Raw genomic sequence first — 13,625 nt, forward strand, 5'->3', positions numbered from 1 at the left:
CTAGTGTAAATGTGCCTGTGTATAATTATGAGTAAGAATGTTCAAACTTTCACTTGGGGATGTACAGCTGCCCAGTACCTCCTGGATACATAGGACTTCAACTTCCCACTCTATGCAACCACTCTGACCACACGGTCCTACATACTGGGGGACCCCAGGGGTGCTTGGGCATGAACGGCCTTGCATGAACAGGCCTTCTGCCAATGGGGGGAAATTCACTCAGAATGCACAACTGCTTGTATCTATTCTTATATATAAAAAAGAGTGAAACTTGAGACCAGATGAACAGCTGCTCCCTGTCAGGTGTAAAACAGTTAAAATGTCTTTATATATATTTAAAAAAAGACTGCACCTTCATCCATGGATTTAGTAAAATTGTACATAAGCGCAGTCAGTCCTTTCAGACACCCTGCTACTACTGGTAGTTTGGGCTCTCTTGTTGCTGAGGTCATCTGAAAATAAAAAAGTTTTAAAGAAAATATTATGCTTAAATTAGAAGAGTAAGATAGAAACAAACAAGTGAGGACATTGGTAAGGTATAGCTGTGATGCCAACCTTCTGAACCAAACAGTGAAATGAAGTTCTGCAGCTTACTAGAGGCCTTGGCTACACTGGCACTTTACAGCGCTGCAACTTTCGCGCTCAGGGGTGTGAAAAAACACCACCCTGAGTGCTGCAAGATAAGCGCTGTAAAGCCTCAGTGTAATCGGTGCCGCAGAGCTGGGAGCGCGGCTCCCAGCACTGCAAGCTACACCCGCAGAGGATGTGGTTTACGTGCAGCGCTGGGAGAGCTCTCTCCCAGCGCAGACGCTCCGATCACACTCACACTTCAAAAATTTCAAGTGTAGCCATGGAGTCTAAATAAGAAAATGGCCTCTAAAGGAAATCACATCCCCTACATAGGGCACTAAGGCTGCTGATGATCATGCTCTTTCCTCTCCCCCCCTACATTACTCAGCTAATGGCCACTAGGTCTCCCCGCCACCTGTAACCTACCCAAGACCCCGTAACCAGAGAAAACAAACGCTCAACTGCTATAAACAATAAAATTGTTCAAACTGTGTTTTATAATTATCTGGTTAAATGAAGTATCCAACAATCTTGGCATTTATGGTAATTCAACACACACAATACCCCCCAGAGAAAAGTGATTGACAGAATCCTACAAGAGGTTCCAATCATACCTGTGTTTTGAGCTCACCCAAGAAAGCTCGGAATAATTTCTCGGAGTTGTCAACCATGTCACTAGGTTGGACTTCTCCCAAGACTCCAAGGAGCTCATATAATTTTTCCAGTACTAAAAAATATCAATATATACATCACTTACTTTGAGATCTCTGTGGCATATGATACAGTAGTTAGACACCATTATAATAAAGTCAGTTTGTCTGTCCACCCACCACTCTAGGCACTTAAGGCTACTGGTATCTTGGCATGACTGGCAAACGAAAGAGCAAAACAGTGCTTTCATATATACACGTTCTTCCATGCTTGGATTTGAAATTAACCACCAGTTCATATAGTGAAGATTAATTCATTCAAGTTATTCAAACCACTAGTTTTAAATACTAAATTATAGGGCTCAATCCTGTGAGGTGCCACACATCCTCAACTCAGACTGAAATCAATGGGATTTGAGAAAACAGTGTGCTCAGCACCTTGACATTCTAGAGTCCCTAATCAAGGAGTTGAGTGCAGCAGTGAAAGTTTAAAAACAATGCATCATTAATATAAATATAGCTAGGGCCAGCTCTGACTTTTTTGCAGCCCCAAGCAAAAAAAAAAAAAAAAAAAAAAAAAAAAAAAGGGCACAGGGCAGCCAGACCCGGAGGCAAAGCCAAAAAAAACAAAAAACCCAGGGTGCAGGATGGCCGGACCCAGAGACAAAGCCAAAAAAAGCCAAAAACACTCACTGCATGGCAGCTGGACCTGGAAGCAAAGCAAAGCAAAAAAAAAATAGGGCAGTAATGCCACCCTAGAACTGGACGGAATGCCGCCCCGAGGATGAGCTTGCTTGGCTGGTGCCAGGAGCCAGCCGTGAATATAGCCTAAGACTCCTGTCAAGAGCTCTGTGCGGGCACAACCTCACTGATGTAAGTGGAATGTTGCTAACATGGCGCTGGACCACTGAGCAGAAAACCCCTACCTAGCTCTACCATATGTGACAGTCAATATTTCTGAGGACACTTATTCAAGAGAGGATGATGATGATATTGTTTTATTGGTCTTACAAAGCATATGGACAGCTAACTAGTATTTAGAGCCAGTATACTAAATAGTAACATTTCATGATTTCCCTATTCACTGATGTCAAATGCATTTATACATAATTTTCCAACTCCCAACTGAGCAGTCTTGCCACCACTACTGTATGTAACTTTTTTATTATTCATTAAAGACTGTTTTTGAAGTATTGTTTTTATTTTAAATCAAGTCCGAGCTTCTCCCGTCTTACCCACATTACTGTTGGAAAAAATCCATCAAAATATTAATACAGTAGAATCTTAGAGTTATGAACACCTTGGGAACGGAGGCTGGTTGTAACTCTGAACAAACCATTATGGCTGATCTTTCAAAAGTTACAACTGAACATTTACTTAACACAGCTTTGAAACTTCTATGAAGAAGAAAATTTCTGCTCTTAACCAGCTGAATTTAAATGCAATAGCACAGAAACTGTTTCCTTACCTTGTCAAATCTTTTTTTTGTTTTTTTAAACTATCCCTTTATTTTATTTTTTGTAATAGTTTATGTTTAATCCAGTACTGTACTGTATTTGCTTTCGGGGTGGGGAGGTCTCTACTGTTGCCTGATTGTGTACTTCCACAAATGACATGGGTGGTTGACCAGTCAGTTTGTAACTCTGAGGTTCTACTATACTAAAAGATAGTAAATAAAATAAGTAATAATGTTGCTAGTAAAGATAAGGCTCACCTGTGTCAGGCACTTTACTTCTTGCAGCAAGTTCCCCATAAAATTTGTTAAAGATCTCTCCAACTTTCAATTCTTCCATCAGAAAGGAAGACCGTAAATTTTGAAGTAACTAGAAATATATACAAGATACCCACAAATGAGGAAAAACTACTATTTTATTTGTTTCCACTTGGACCCAGGTAAATAAGGCCCCCAAGTCAGAAAGATACTTAGCTGCACACCTAACTTTAAGCACAAGTAGTCCCACTGGTTTAGCGGATTAAGTTAAAGGTGGTTAATATGTCTTCTGATCGTATAAGATGTACGTAAAGACAAGCTACCATTTCTATACAATAAATATTGGTTTTGTTGTGTTTTCCTCATGCAAATCAAGTGCTCCTCATATTGTATATGTAGTTCACACCTATTTTTTTTAACTTCCTATGTTCCTTGTACACATTTTGGCTGTAATTTTAGGTCAAAAGGGCACCATCAATTTAAAATATAATCAGCTTAAAAAATGAGTTATAATTAGTTTTAGGCTATGACACCTGTTAATGTCTGCAGTTTCATAAGCATGTTTGCCTAGTTTTAAAATGTTTCTCTCCCTGTTGCTGTAAGGCCCACTCAAACCACAGAAGAATTAACTCCAAAAGGACTACTGCCATATGTAAAGTTAAGCACATGCATAAATGTTTGCAGGATCAGGGCATAATGCACTATACAAGGAAAACAGTAAAAATTATTATACACAAAATGATATATGCACTAAGGAAACTTAAAAAATATAAAACTAATTTGTGCCTCAAATCTCTTTCAGTTGTATTATTTTAGTTGTTATCTGTAACAAATTAATATTTTCAAACAGAAGTGTGATTTTTAAGTTGACAGTGTTGCTTTAAAGAACAGCAATTAAATTGGGAATAAAGATGCACTCTGTGATTGCCCTCAAAATCCAAGATGTCTTCCCACACAAATTAAGGGATGGCACCTTTAATTAAGCAATTCGGTCAAAGGAGATAAGGACTAATTCGTGGGCAGAAAAATATCTTTTTAATACTCCTCCTACAGAATTAAGCCACTAAACCTCCCTTGTTATGGTAGACTTTTTGAGTTTACTGCATTCAACACCAGCCGTGGCATAACTCAAAAGTCTCTAGGCTTAGAAATAATGAACTGTAAATTATGTTTTACCTTAATGAGAAGCTCCAGAGCTGGGATTTTACATTTTGCAGCCTTTTCTTTTGTGTAAACGCTAATACAAGTTAGCTAGGTTGGGAAAAAAAAATCATAATGATCATTAACAAGATGGAAGATTTAAAAATATTTAAATAATTTAAGATATTTATTTAAAATACCTTTCCCCAATGATTTTAGATATTTTACAACATTTAAAATGTACAAAACCCAAGAATAAAAATACACAGCTTCTCATACAAAGCCAATGCAGACTAGAATATACGTTCACCCAGAAAACAGCAATACTAACCCATTCACATGACTACCCCATATCCCTCAACCAAACCCAAAAGAAAAGATTGGTTTTGCAGTGTGTCCTAAAAATTAGCGAATCCAAGTTTCGGTAAACCTAGACAGAAGCAAATAATAAAAGGACCCCATGCAGCAAATAATCTGTTACTAGTCACCTTTCCTTTTAAGCAGCAGGCTATTACTACGAGCTCAAAAAGTACAATGGCACAAACACCTGCAGTTAAATGGATACTACTGAGCAGTTTAGACTCTTCAGGCAGTCTACACTGCAATTAGACATCTGCAGCTGGCCTGTGCCAGTTGACTTGGGCTTGCAGGCCTCCGACTAAGGTGCTGTTTAATTGTGGTGTAGACATTCCGGCTCAGGCTGCAGCCCAAGCCCTGGGACCCTTCCACCCCACAGGCTCCTCAAGTCTGGGCTCTAGCCCAGTGGTCTCCAAAGTTTTTTAATCACACACCCCTATCAGTAAAAAAAATTTTAAGCACATACCCCCTGCCGCGCGGGCTCTACCGTTTTTGCTGAAGCAAAAAAAAAAACAGAAAGCCGCTCAGACTCCTGCCTGAACTGCCAAAGCAAAAAAAAGCACTCCTCCTGCCACGCACCCCCAAGGATCCTCTTGCACATCCCCCTGGGGTGCGCATACCCTACTTTGGAGACCCCTGCTCTAGCTAGAGACTGAATGTCTACATTGCTATTAAACAGCCCTTAGTCTGAGCCCCACAAGCCCATGTCAGCTAGCATGGACCAGCCATGGGTTTTTACTGCAGTGTAGACATACCCTAAGGGACACATTTTCAGAAATGATGAGCACCCACAGTACCCACTGACTTCAAAGTTCTACAGGTACTCAACTCCTCTGAAAAAAATAGGCCTTAAAAAAAGTCACTTCAAAGGTTACAAACTGGAGCAGAAGAATTCAAAATATTGTATTATTTTTAATCAAATATTTCACTGACAGAACATTACAACACAAAAAACTCAAACTCAGCAACTACCATTTTTTTGAGAGAGAGAAGAATATATTCTAACCCTGCTGGCTCCAAGATACTCGAATAAATATGACCAAAGTATATTAACATTTTTCATGACACTAGTGCATTAATATGTAAACCAAAATTGTGCTTCTGTTTTAGCTCTATTAGAAACATTGGGCAGGGGGGATGAATTAAATAAAGGAAAGCCGTGAACCTGGTATTAGTCATATTTTTATACATCTTTCAAGCTTTCATGTTTAAATTAAAAACACTGCAGAAATGTTAAAAGGATTAGAGATTTTTAAAAATAAGTTTTCCTTCATTTACCTTAATATCCTGGGCATAAGGATGAACTTGCTGACCAATCTTTTCCAGAAAGGCACAGAGAAATTTTAAAGCTTCTTCCCTGCACTCTCGAAACTGAAAAAACAAAGTTCCTTTTTAGAAATGAAAGCCTGTATACTCTCAGTTACCAATGAAAAATATTGCAACAGTTCTTAAAAAAAAAATCATATCTAAGTTTATCAACTCACTTCCTCAATGCTGAGAGATCTGCGGACAAACACAAGTAATCCATTATCTTTGGAAAACACCAGTGAAGTTTGCAATGCTGTAGGAAGAGCAAAAAAGCAACAAACTATTTGCTTTGTTATTTACACTCTGTTTCCAAACAAGTGGCTCCTAGCACCTGATTATTTAGATAGTATTGGGCATTATTCAGGACATCTACTTTTAAAGAATGTCCTTGTGCCAAAATGCAACTAATGATTTTCAGTGCTAAATAAGGACATGATTTTGCAGTTCTTACTCACAATATTCCCACTGAAGCCAAAAAGGCCAATCACAATAATTAGCGCTGCAGGATTAAACCCTAAATTCTGTTTGTAAAATGTTCACTTCACATATGCTCAAAGCTCAGGTTCAGTCCAACTCTGCTTGGCACAGAACCAGGGATGAGAGAAAGGTGGCTTTACACCACCTTTTTACCTCCCAATCTTGGGGCCAGAACCAGTACAGTAACATCAAGTCTGCAATGAACCCGAAGGGCAACCTGTCAATTATGTTTTAATCAATGAGTATGAGGAGTAGTCATCCTGGACTAAGACATTATCTATATTAACATCTGAAGCTGTGTTAGCTCCTATCCAGAGATATGTTTAAATAATATTCTTGCCAAAAAGGTTCTATCATGATTTCAAATACCAGAGTAGACAGGACCAAAAAGGTCGTATCAACAAGTCTTGATTTTCATCTAGTAAAACTATGAGGAGATTGGACAGGAACATAGTATTTTACATGACAGATCAGACCGATGGTCCAGCAAAGTCCACTATCCCACTTCTAATGGTGGACAACATCCAATGCTTCAGAAAAACAGTAAACCCAGTGTTATCAATCCTAAAATTATTCTGCTCTTTTAAAAATCCAAATACAGAATTTAATCTCGTAATCCCTTGTGGCAGTGAATTCCATACAATAACTACATGCGACGTGAAACAGTATTTACTTTCATTTCTTCAAAATACACCTGCCACTAATAAATTTTGTAAAGAACTTCATGTAGTTCAAAAGTTTGTCTCTTGCACCAACAGAAGTTGGTCCAATAAAAACTATTACGTCACCCACTTTCTGTCTCTAATATTCTGGGATCACCATGACTACAACAATACTGCAAACAACTAATTAATTTCATTTCTAAACCTAACAGCTGTTATTTAAAAAAAAAACAGCAATTAGATAAATCAAACTGCTTAACAGTTCAGGAGGTAACAAACATGATCCTCAGTTAAGGGTAGAGTGAACTGAGAAGCATGAATACACAGCAGAGGAAGTGAAGCTGTAAGTTTCCAACACCTGCAGCAACACTGCCAGTTGTAGATTCGGCAGTTGGAGTATAATTTTAGGACCAGATTCTGCCATCCTGACTGATGGATAGTACTTTTCTCCATGGGTACCGTCAGTGAACCCAAACTGCCACATAAGGTATTCCACAATGTAAGAGTGATAGGAGTTTGAGGGCAGGGCCTGAAGTGCCTTAAGCACTCAGGTCCACGTCTTCCACCTCCAGGCCCTGCAGAGGCTTCTTTATGATGCGGGTAGTCCGGTGTGGAGAGTATTGGCGCACACCTTCCTGCACCGCTTCCGAGGGCTCCGATACAAACAGCAGCTCCTTTATCTCGATCCGAGAGGTCTTCCGCGAGACCTCTCCAAGCTGCCGGTCTTCTAACGGGACCTCCTCTGGACCTGGAAGCTGTTCTCTGCGACCAGGTCCATGGCGGCCACCGAGCGGGCAGATCTCCTCACGGGGTCCCTGCTACACAATCCCCAGCTCTGTGTGCAGGTGGCGGAGTCCCCCGCAGTGCGCCAGAGGTTGGTCCTGGCAGAAGCTACCAGGGTCAGAGACCTCCTGAATTACAACCAGGGAGACTGGCTGGATTCCCTGACGCTTGCTCGGCATATGGGGCTCTCCAGACCTTGTACCCCCCGGCGCGTATTATAGGAGGTGAAGGCCACTTTGTCATCCGCTGCTCAGGCCTACCTCGACCGGGTCCTGCACGAGGGCATGCCCCGCTCAACCTCCATTCTGGGCCCTCCGGACCTTTTCATCAGGCCCCTGCCCCGTGGAACCAATCGGCCCCCCCCGCCCCTTCTCTGCAAGCTGGCTTCACGATCTGCAGCCGGTCCGCTTCCAAGCCGCGCCAAGGAAACATCTCTACATGCTCGGGCTCCACACCCTTCACTTCCTCACCCTCGTTTCCCGCCCCGACACAAAGTGGCGGGACTTTCTGCCAGCTCTGGAGGGTGAGGAGTCCCGGTGGGCCAGCCTATATTCCACCCTGGTCCCGAGGCCCGCCAGGGATATCAACTGGTGGCTCCTTCATGGGGCCGTGAGCATGGGTGTGTATTTGGCATGGTTTACCCCTGTCCCAGACACCTACCTGTTCTGTGGCGTGAAGGAGACCCTGGCGCACGTTTACTTGGAGTGCAACAGATTGCAGCCCCTCTACTGGCTCCTCATCAATATACTGTTGCATTTCTGGCTGCACTTTTCCCCTCACCTCCTTCTCTGTGCACTCCCTATCTGTGGTCCCACAAAGTCATGGGACCCCCTGGTCAACCTCCTCCTGGCCCTGGCTAAAACGGCCATCTACAAAACCAGGGAGAGGAGGTTGGCCAATGGAGACTCCTGTGATTGCGGGGCTTGTTTCTGATCCTCTGTCCGTTCACATATCCGGGCAAAGTTCCTCTGGGCAGCGTCCACTGGCTCCCTTGACACCTTCGAGGAGCAGTGGGAGCTGTCTGAGGTTCTCTGTTCAGTGTCCCCATCAGGCTCCCTTCTTTTGAACTTTTAATCACACTCCTGTCCCTGTTCTTTTATTAGTTGTCCCCCAAAATCAATTGGGTTTTAAGGTCCTGTAGATCCTCCCCTTCGGCTGGGGGGGATCCCTTAGCAGTGGGCGGGCTTCTGCCTGCCCACTTCCAGGAACACAATAGGTAAATGAGTCTCAACACAAGTTATATGTAACAGATCTGATACTTTTGTGATCTACACTCCTAATCCCTATTTTAATTATAAGGCTCTTTTCTGGTCCCCAGCACACTGATGCTGTCTGCTTTTTATTCCACTGCTCCAGACCAAAGTCAAGCTGTAGGGAACGCAGCTGCAGACAGTGGCACCATGTTCACAGCTGAATGGAAAATGTCAGTAACCACTGCCCTGATTCCCACTGCTTTACACTTGGTGTATTCATTTACACCTGTGCAAAGAAAGTACAAAGTGAAGAATGAAGTGTTATGAATTCAGAATGGCAGCATTCTATACTCATTTTGCACCAACGTAAATGACTACACAAGATGCAAAACAGTGGAGAATTAGGCTTCATTGAAGCGTCACTGCTGAACTTTAAACAAAGGAACATACAAGGGACCTCCAGGGTCACTGAATCCAGTTGTCTGCTTTCGCAGGCAACCCCTTCATATAATCACATTCACAAACACAGCAAGCTCCATCTTAAACTAGTTAGCTTGTTTGCCCTCGCCGTTCTTATTGGCAGGCTATTCCAGAATCTTACTCCTCTAATGGTTAGAAATCTTCTTCTAACTTCCAGCCTAAGCTTATTCATAGCCAGTGTATCCCCATTTGTTGTTATGCAAACACTGTCCTTTAGCTTAAGTAGCTCTTCTCCCACCCCTGTGTTTACCTCTACCCACTGTATTTGTAGAGAGCCAGCAAATTCCCACTTAGGCTTGGTTTTGCTAGGCTTAAGAGAGCTTAGCTTGTTTGTCTCCTCTTCTAAAACAGGCTCTCCATTTACCAAACCCAACTAGTAGCTCATCTCTGCACCTGTTCCAGTTTACATTCATCTTCATTGAACATGGGTGACCAGAATTGTACATAATATTCCAGATGAGGTCTTACAGTGCCTTGTTTTATGGTATTAATACTTCTCCAGCTCTACTGGAAATGCCTCACCTGCTATAGCCTTTTTCACAGCCATTTAACATTAGTTATCCCGTGATCAACTTTCACACTCAGGTCTTTCTCCTCCTCCTCTGTAATTTCCAACTGATGAGCCATCAAGTTAGAGAAAAAATTCCAGTCCTCCAGGCTATCCCATTCTTCTTGTATAATATTCCAATCCTCCTCTGTATCGACAATGCCTCCTGACTTTGTGTCATTAGCAAATTTCATTTGTACACTACTGTACTACTTTTTGTGCCATGGTCATTAATGAAAATATTAAATAAAATCAGTCCCAAGACAGACCCTTGAGGAACACCACTAATAATCTCCGCCCATGGTTCTCCTTTCAACAGAACAAGCTGCTGTTTCTCCTTTAGCCACTCCTTATGTATTTTATAGTTCCTGTACTAATAACCATTTTCTCCAACTTCACTAATAATTTCCCATGTTGTGTCATGTCCAATGCTTTACTGAAGCCTAGCTAGATTAGGTCTACCTTGTTTTCCTCATCTGAAACAATCAGTTTTCAGTTTAAAGTTGATATTCCAAGCAGATGAATGGTGTTCATCCCTTTGAGTCAGTTTCAAGCTGTCTGCATACTCAGGCAGACATCACTGCTTTGATTACACTTGGCTCACTTCTGGAAGGTTTCCTCTGTAACTGGGGTGGGCAACCTACAGCTCACGGACCAGATCCAGCTGCAAAAGCTTCTGGGCTAGAGTGAGGGTTCAGTAGGCTAGAGCTCCCAGGGTTAAGGTTAATTGTGTTACAGCTTGCTGAGCTAGGGTGAGGGTTCAATAGAGTAGGGCACCCCACGAGAGGTTCAGGGTTTAACAGGCTAGGGCTAGAAGGGCTGGGGTTAGTGTTCAATAGAGCACAGCTCCCTGGGCTAGGTTCAGGGATCAAAGGCTAGAAATGTCTAAGACATTGTTAGGTTTCAATAGGGCAGGGCTCTTCAGGCTAAGGTGAGGGTTCAATAGGGTAGGAATCCCTAGAGTAGGGTTAGGGTTCAGTGGGGTAGGGCACCCCAGGGTAGGGATAGGAGTGGAGCTGCAGGGAAGGGTTCAGCTTCACTAGGCTAGGGATCTGCAGGGCAGAGACAGGGTTTAATAGGCTAGGGATCCCTAGTGTAGGGATACACTCAAGCTGCAAGGGCTTCCCAGGCTAGGGTTAGGATTTAATAGGGATGGGCTCCACAGGGCAGTACATGACTGGGGCTGCTAATACTTGATTGTCCAGGGTTAGGGTTCAGTAGGGTAGGACTCCCTGGGTTAGGGTTAAACTAGGTTAGGGCTCCCTGAGACAGGGTTAAAGATAAAAATGGAATGTCTCCTGGGGCGACAGTTAAATAAGCTAGCGCTTCCCAAGACAGAGTTACATTTCAGAACAGTATGGCCACCTGGTCTACGGTTAGGCTAGGGCTCACCAGGGTAGGCAGGACTTAAATTCTCATAGAGTATCTCCTGATGCCCCTGGCTTCTGCCCCACATGAGGCTCCAGGGCTCAGGTCTTCTGCCCCATGGGTTTGAAAATACTTACCAGAGCTCCACTCTGAACAGCTCCAGCTGAATAGGGATAGGGCTGGGGCTGCAAGGGCTCCCCATGCAAGGGTTAGTGTTCAATAGGGTCAGGTACCCCAGGTTAGGGTTCAACTAGCTCGGTCTATGGCTCAAGTTTGGGCTTCCTGGGCTAAGGTAAGGGTTTAAGAGGGTAGGCTTAAGGTTCAAGAGGATAGGGCACTCTGAGTTAGGGTTAGGATACAACAGGCTAGGTCTCCCACAGCTACGGTTAGGGTTCAATGAGCATGGCCAGCATTTCTCAAACTAGAGGTCACGACCCAAAAGGGAGTCTTAAGCCTATTGTGACTCTTTGAAAAACCCTGAGCCAGGAGTCTACAGGGTAGGGACAGGTGTGTGGCTGCCAGGCTTTTCTAGGATAGTATTAGGATTTAATAGCCTGGGGCTCCCCAGGGTAGGGGCATGACAGCTGCTGCTAGGGCTACCTGGTATAGGATTAGGGTTCAATAACATAGGGCTCTCCAGAATAGTGTTAAGGTTCAGTAGACTAGGGTTCCCTAGGCTAGAGTTAAGATTCAATAGGCTAGGGATTCCCAGGCTACGGCTGCAATTGCAACGGTTCCATGGGATACGGTTGGGATCAAAAGGGCAGAGTTCCTGGGGATAAAGATAGGTTTCAAGAGGCTAGGGCTCCCTGGGCTCGGTTTAAAAGGTTAGGGCTCCCAGCACTAGAGTTAAGGGTCATTAGGGTAGGGCTGCAAGCATCCCCCAATTAATTGCTAGTGTTCAATAGGGTACAGGGTCTCCAGGCTAGAATTAGGGTTCAAAAAGGTACAGCTCCTTGATCTAGGATTAATAGCATAGAGCTCCTGGGGCTAGGGTTCAATAGGATAGGAGCCCCCTGACCTAGTAAGGTAGGACTCTCCAGGCTATGGTCAGCATTCCACAGAGTTAGAACGGTGGCTGGTAGGGCTGCACAGAATAGTTTTAAACTGTCTTATATAGTATATTGTCATAACAAGGAAGACAAGGTTTGTAAAACAACAAAAATCACAGAGCTATCTAAAGCTAGTCAATGACTTCTGAGTGGTCAGTGTCCAGTTTGCAAAGACAGGGGAGCTCAAGAGAAAAAGAGGAGTCATCCAGCAAGTATGTGTGCAGTATGCTCCACAGCACCAAATGCACAGTGGGCTGCAATAGATGTCCCAGGCATGGTCAGCCTTGGCACAGCAAACCACACCACACGTGAACCTGCTCAGCTGGCTCCAGAGAGGGTATGGTAACCCAAAACCCTCATCAACCAGCCTGGTGATGGGGGAGTTCCTGGTACCCGTAGGCAGCAGCTCGCTCCCATTCAGTATCCCTCACATCAGTGAGCTAATGCTGGCGGAGCAGCTCGATGCAGAGTGTGCAGCACTGTGCAGTCAGGACCGATAAGCTTGTGTCTCTCCCCCCAAAAAGTATCATCCCCTCACCCACCTAGTCTCTCCATGTTTAACACAGGAAGCTCCCCAACAAGGCTCCCCTTGGGCTACTGAGAGCGGAGGGTCAGGTTTGGGCCGCTGGCGCTCTGGAGAGCGTTTTGCAGGCTAACTGGGTGAGGAGGACACAAGGAGTGGGGACGGGGTTCCCTGTCTCCATGCACGGGCCACCGGGACCCACTTCTCCAGTCCACATGGGCCCCCCAAAACGCCTCTGCAGGGCCCTGCTGCGATAGGACGGGCGCAGGCCACAGTGACCGAGGAACGAGTGGGGCTCACTGCCATGACCCCCCTTTCCCCAAGGGGGTCAGCCGTGGGGATGGGTTCCCCTGACCCGCCGGCCGGGCGCCCGACAGCCCTTCCCAGGCATAGGCTGAGCGCGCCCCGTCCCAACATGCCAGGGCCCGGGGCAGCCCCGCCCAGGGGCCCGCTCGTTACCGCCGCTCAGGTCACACGCACCGCGGGCGCCGTCCCCGGTGCTGGTCAGGCACGCCTCCCCCACGCTGCGGATGAGGTGGTAGCCGCGCAGGGCGGCAGTGCCGGGGTCCGGGTCCTGCAGCGCGCAGGAGAGCAGGTGCAGAGAGCCCTGAATGCCGCCGCCGCCCACGGGCAGAGCCGCAGCCATACCGCGCGCGGCGCCGGGCACAACCAACGAAACCAATTCCGCTGGCGGGGCAGAGGGAACGTTGGACCGTCCCCAGACAGGAGTTTCATTGGGCGGAATCAATCGCACAGACGCACGTGCCTGGGTGACTGCACTTGCCCAGGCAGAGCCAAGTAACC

The 13,625-nt window shown here is 44.9% G+C and overlaps 1 protein-coding gene across 3 annotated transcripts in view; it reads right to left on the reverse strand.

Moving 5' to 3' along the window:
• Positions 1 to 13,577, reverse strand: part of PRKDC (protein kinase, DNA-activated, catalytic subunit) — a 189,722-nt gene extending 176,145 nt beyond the window's left edge. For 2 of the 3 annotated variants that reach the window (XR_003999119.1, XM_030553054.1), the window contains exons 1-7: positions 13,281 to 13,577; positions 5,913 to 5,989; positions 5,707 to 5,799; positions 4,108 to 4,182; positions 2,935 to 3,043; positions 1,185 to 1,297; positions 353 to 452 (exon numbers count right to left, since the gene is read on the reverse strand). Coding sequence is in view for 2 of the 3 variants with exons in the window: in XM_030553054.1 (XP_030408914.1) it covers positions 353 to 452; positions 1,185 to 1,297; positions 2,935 to 3,043; positions 4,108 to 4,182; positions 5,707 to 5,799; positions 5,913 to 5,989; positions 13,281 to 13,467 (754 nt within the window). In the remaining variant the exon portion in view is untranslated. The remainder of the gene's footprint in view (positions 1 to 352; positions 453 to 1,184; positions 1,298 to 2,934; positions 3,044 to 4,107; positions 4,183 to 5,706; positions 5,800 to 5,912; positions 5,990 to 13,280) is intronic. The other variant, XM_030553055.1, reaches the window with a different exon arrangement.
• Between the last annotated feature and the right edge of the window lie 48 nt (positions 13,578 to 13,625).

The sequence above is a fragment of the Gopherus evgoodei genome, chromosome 2 (assembly GCF_007399415.2).
Source record: "Gopherus evgoodei ecotype Sinaloan lineage chromosome 2, rGopEvg1_v1.p, whole genome shotgun sequence".
In the NCBI taxonomy this organism is placed as follows: Eukaryota; Metazoa; Chordata; order Testudines; family Testudinidae; genus Gopherus; species Gopherus evgoodei.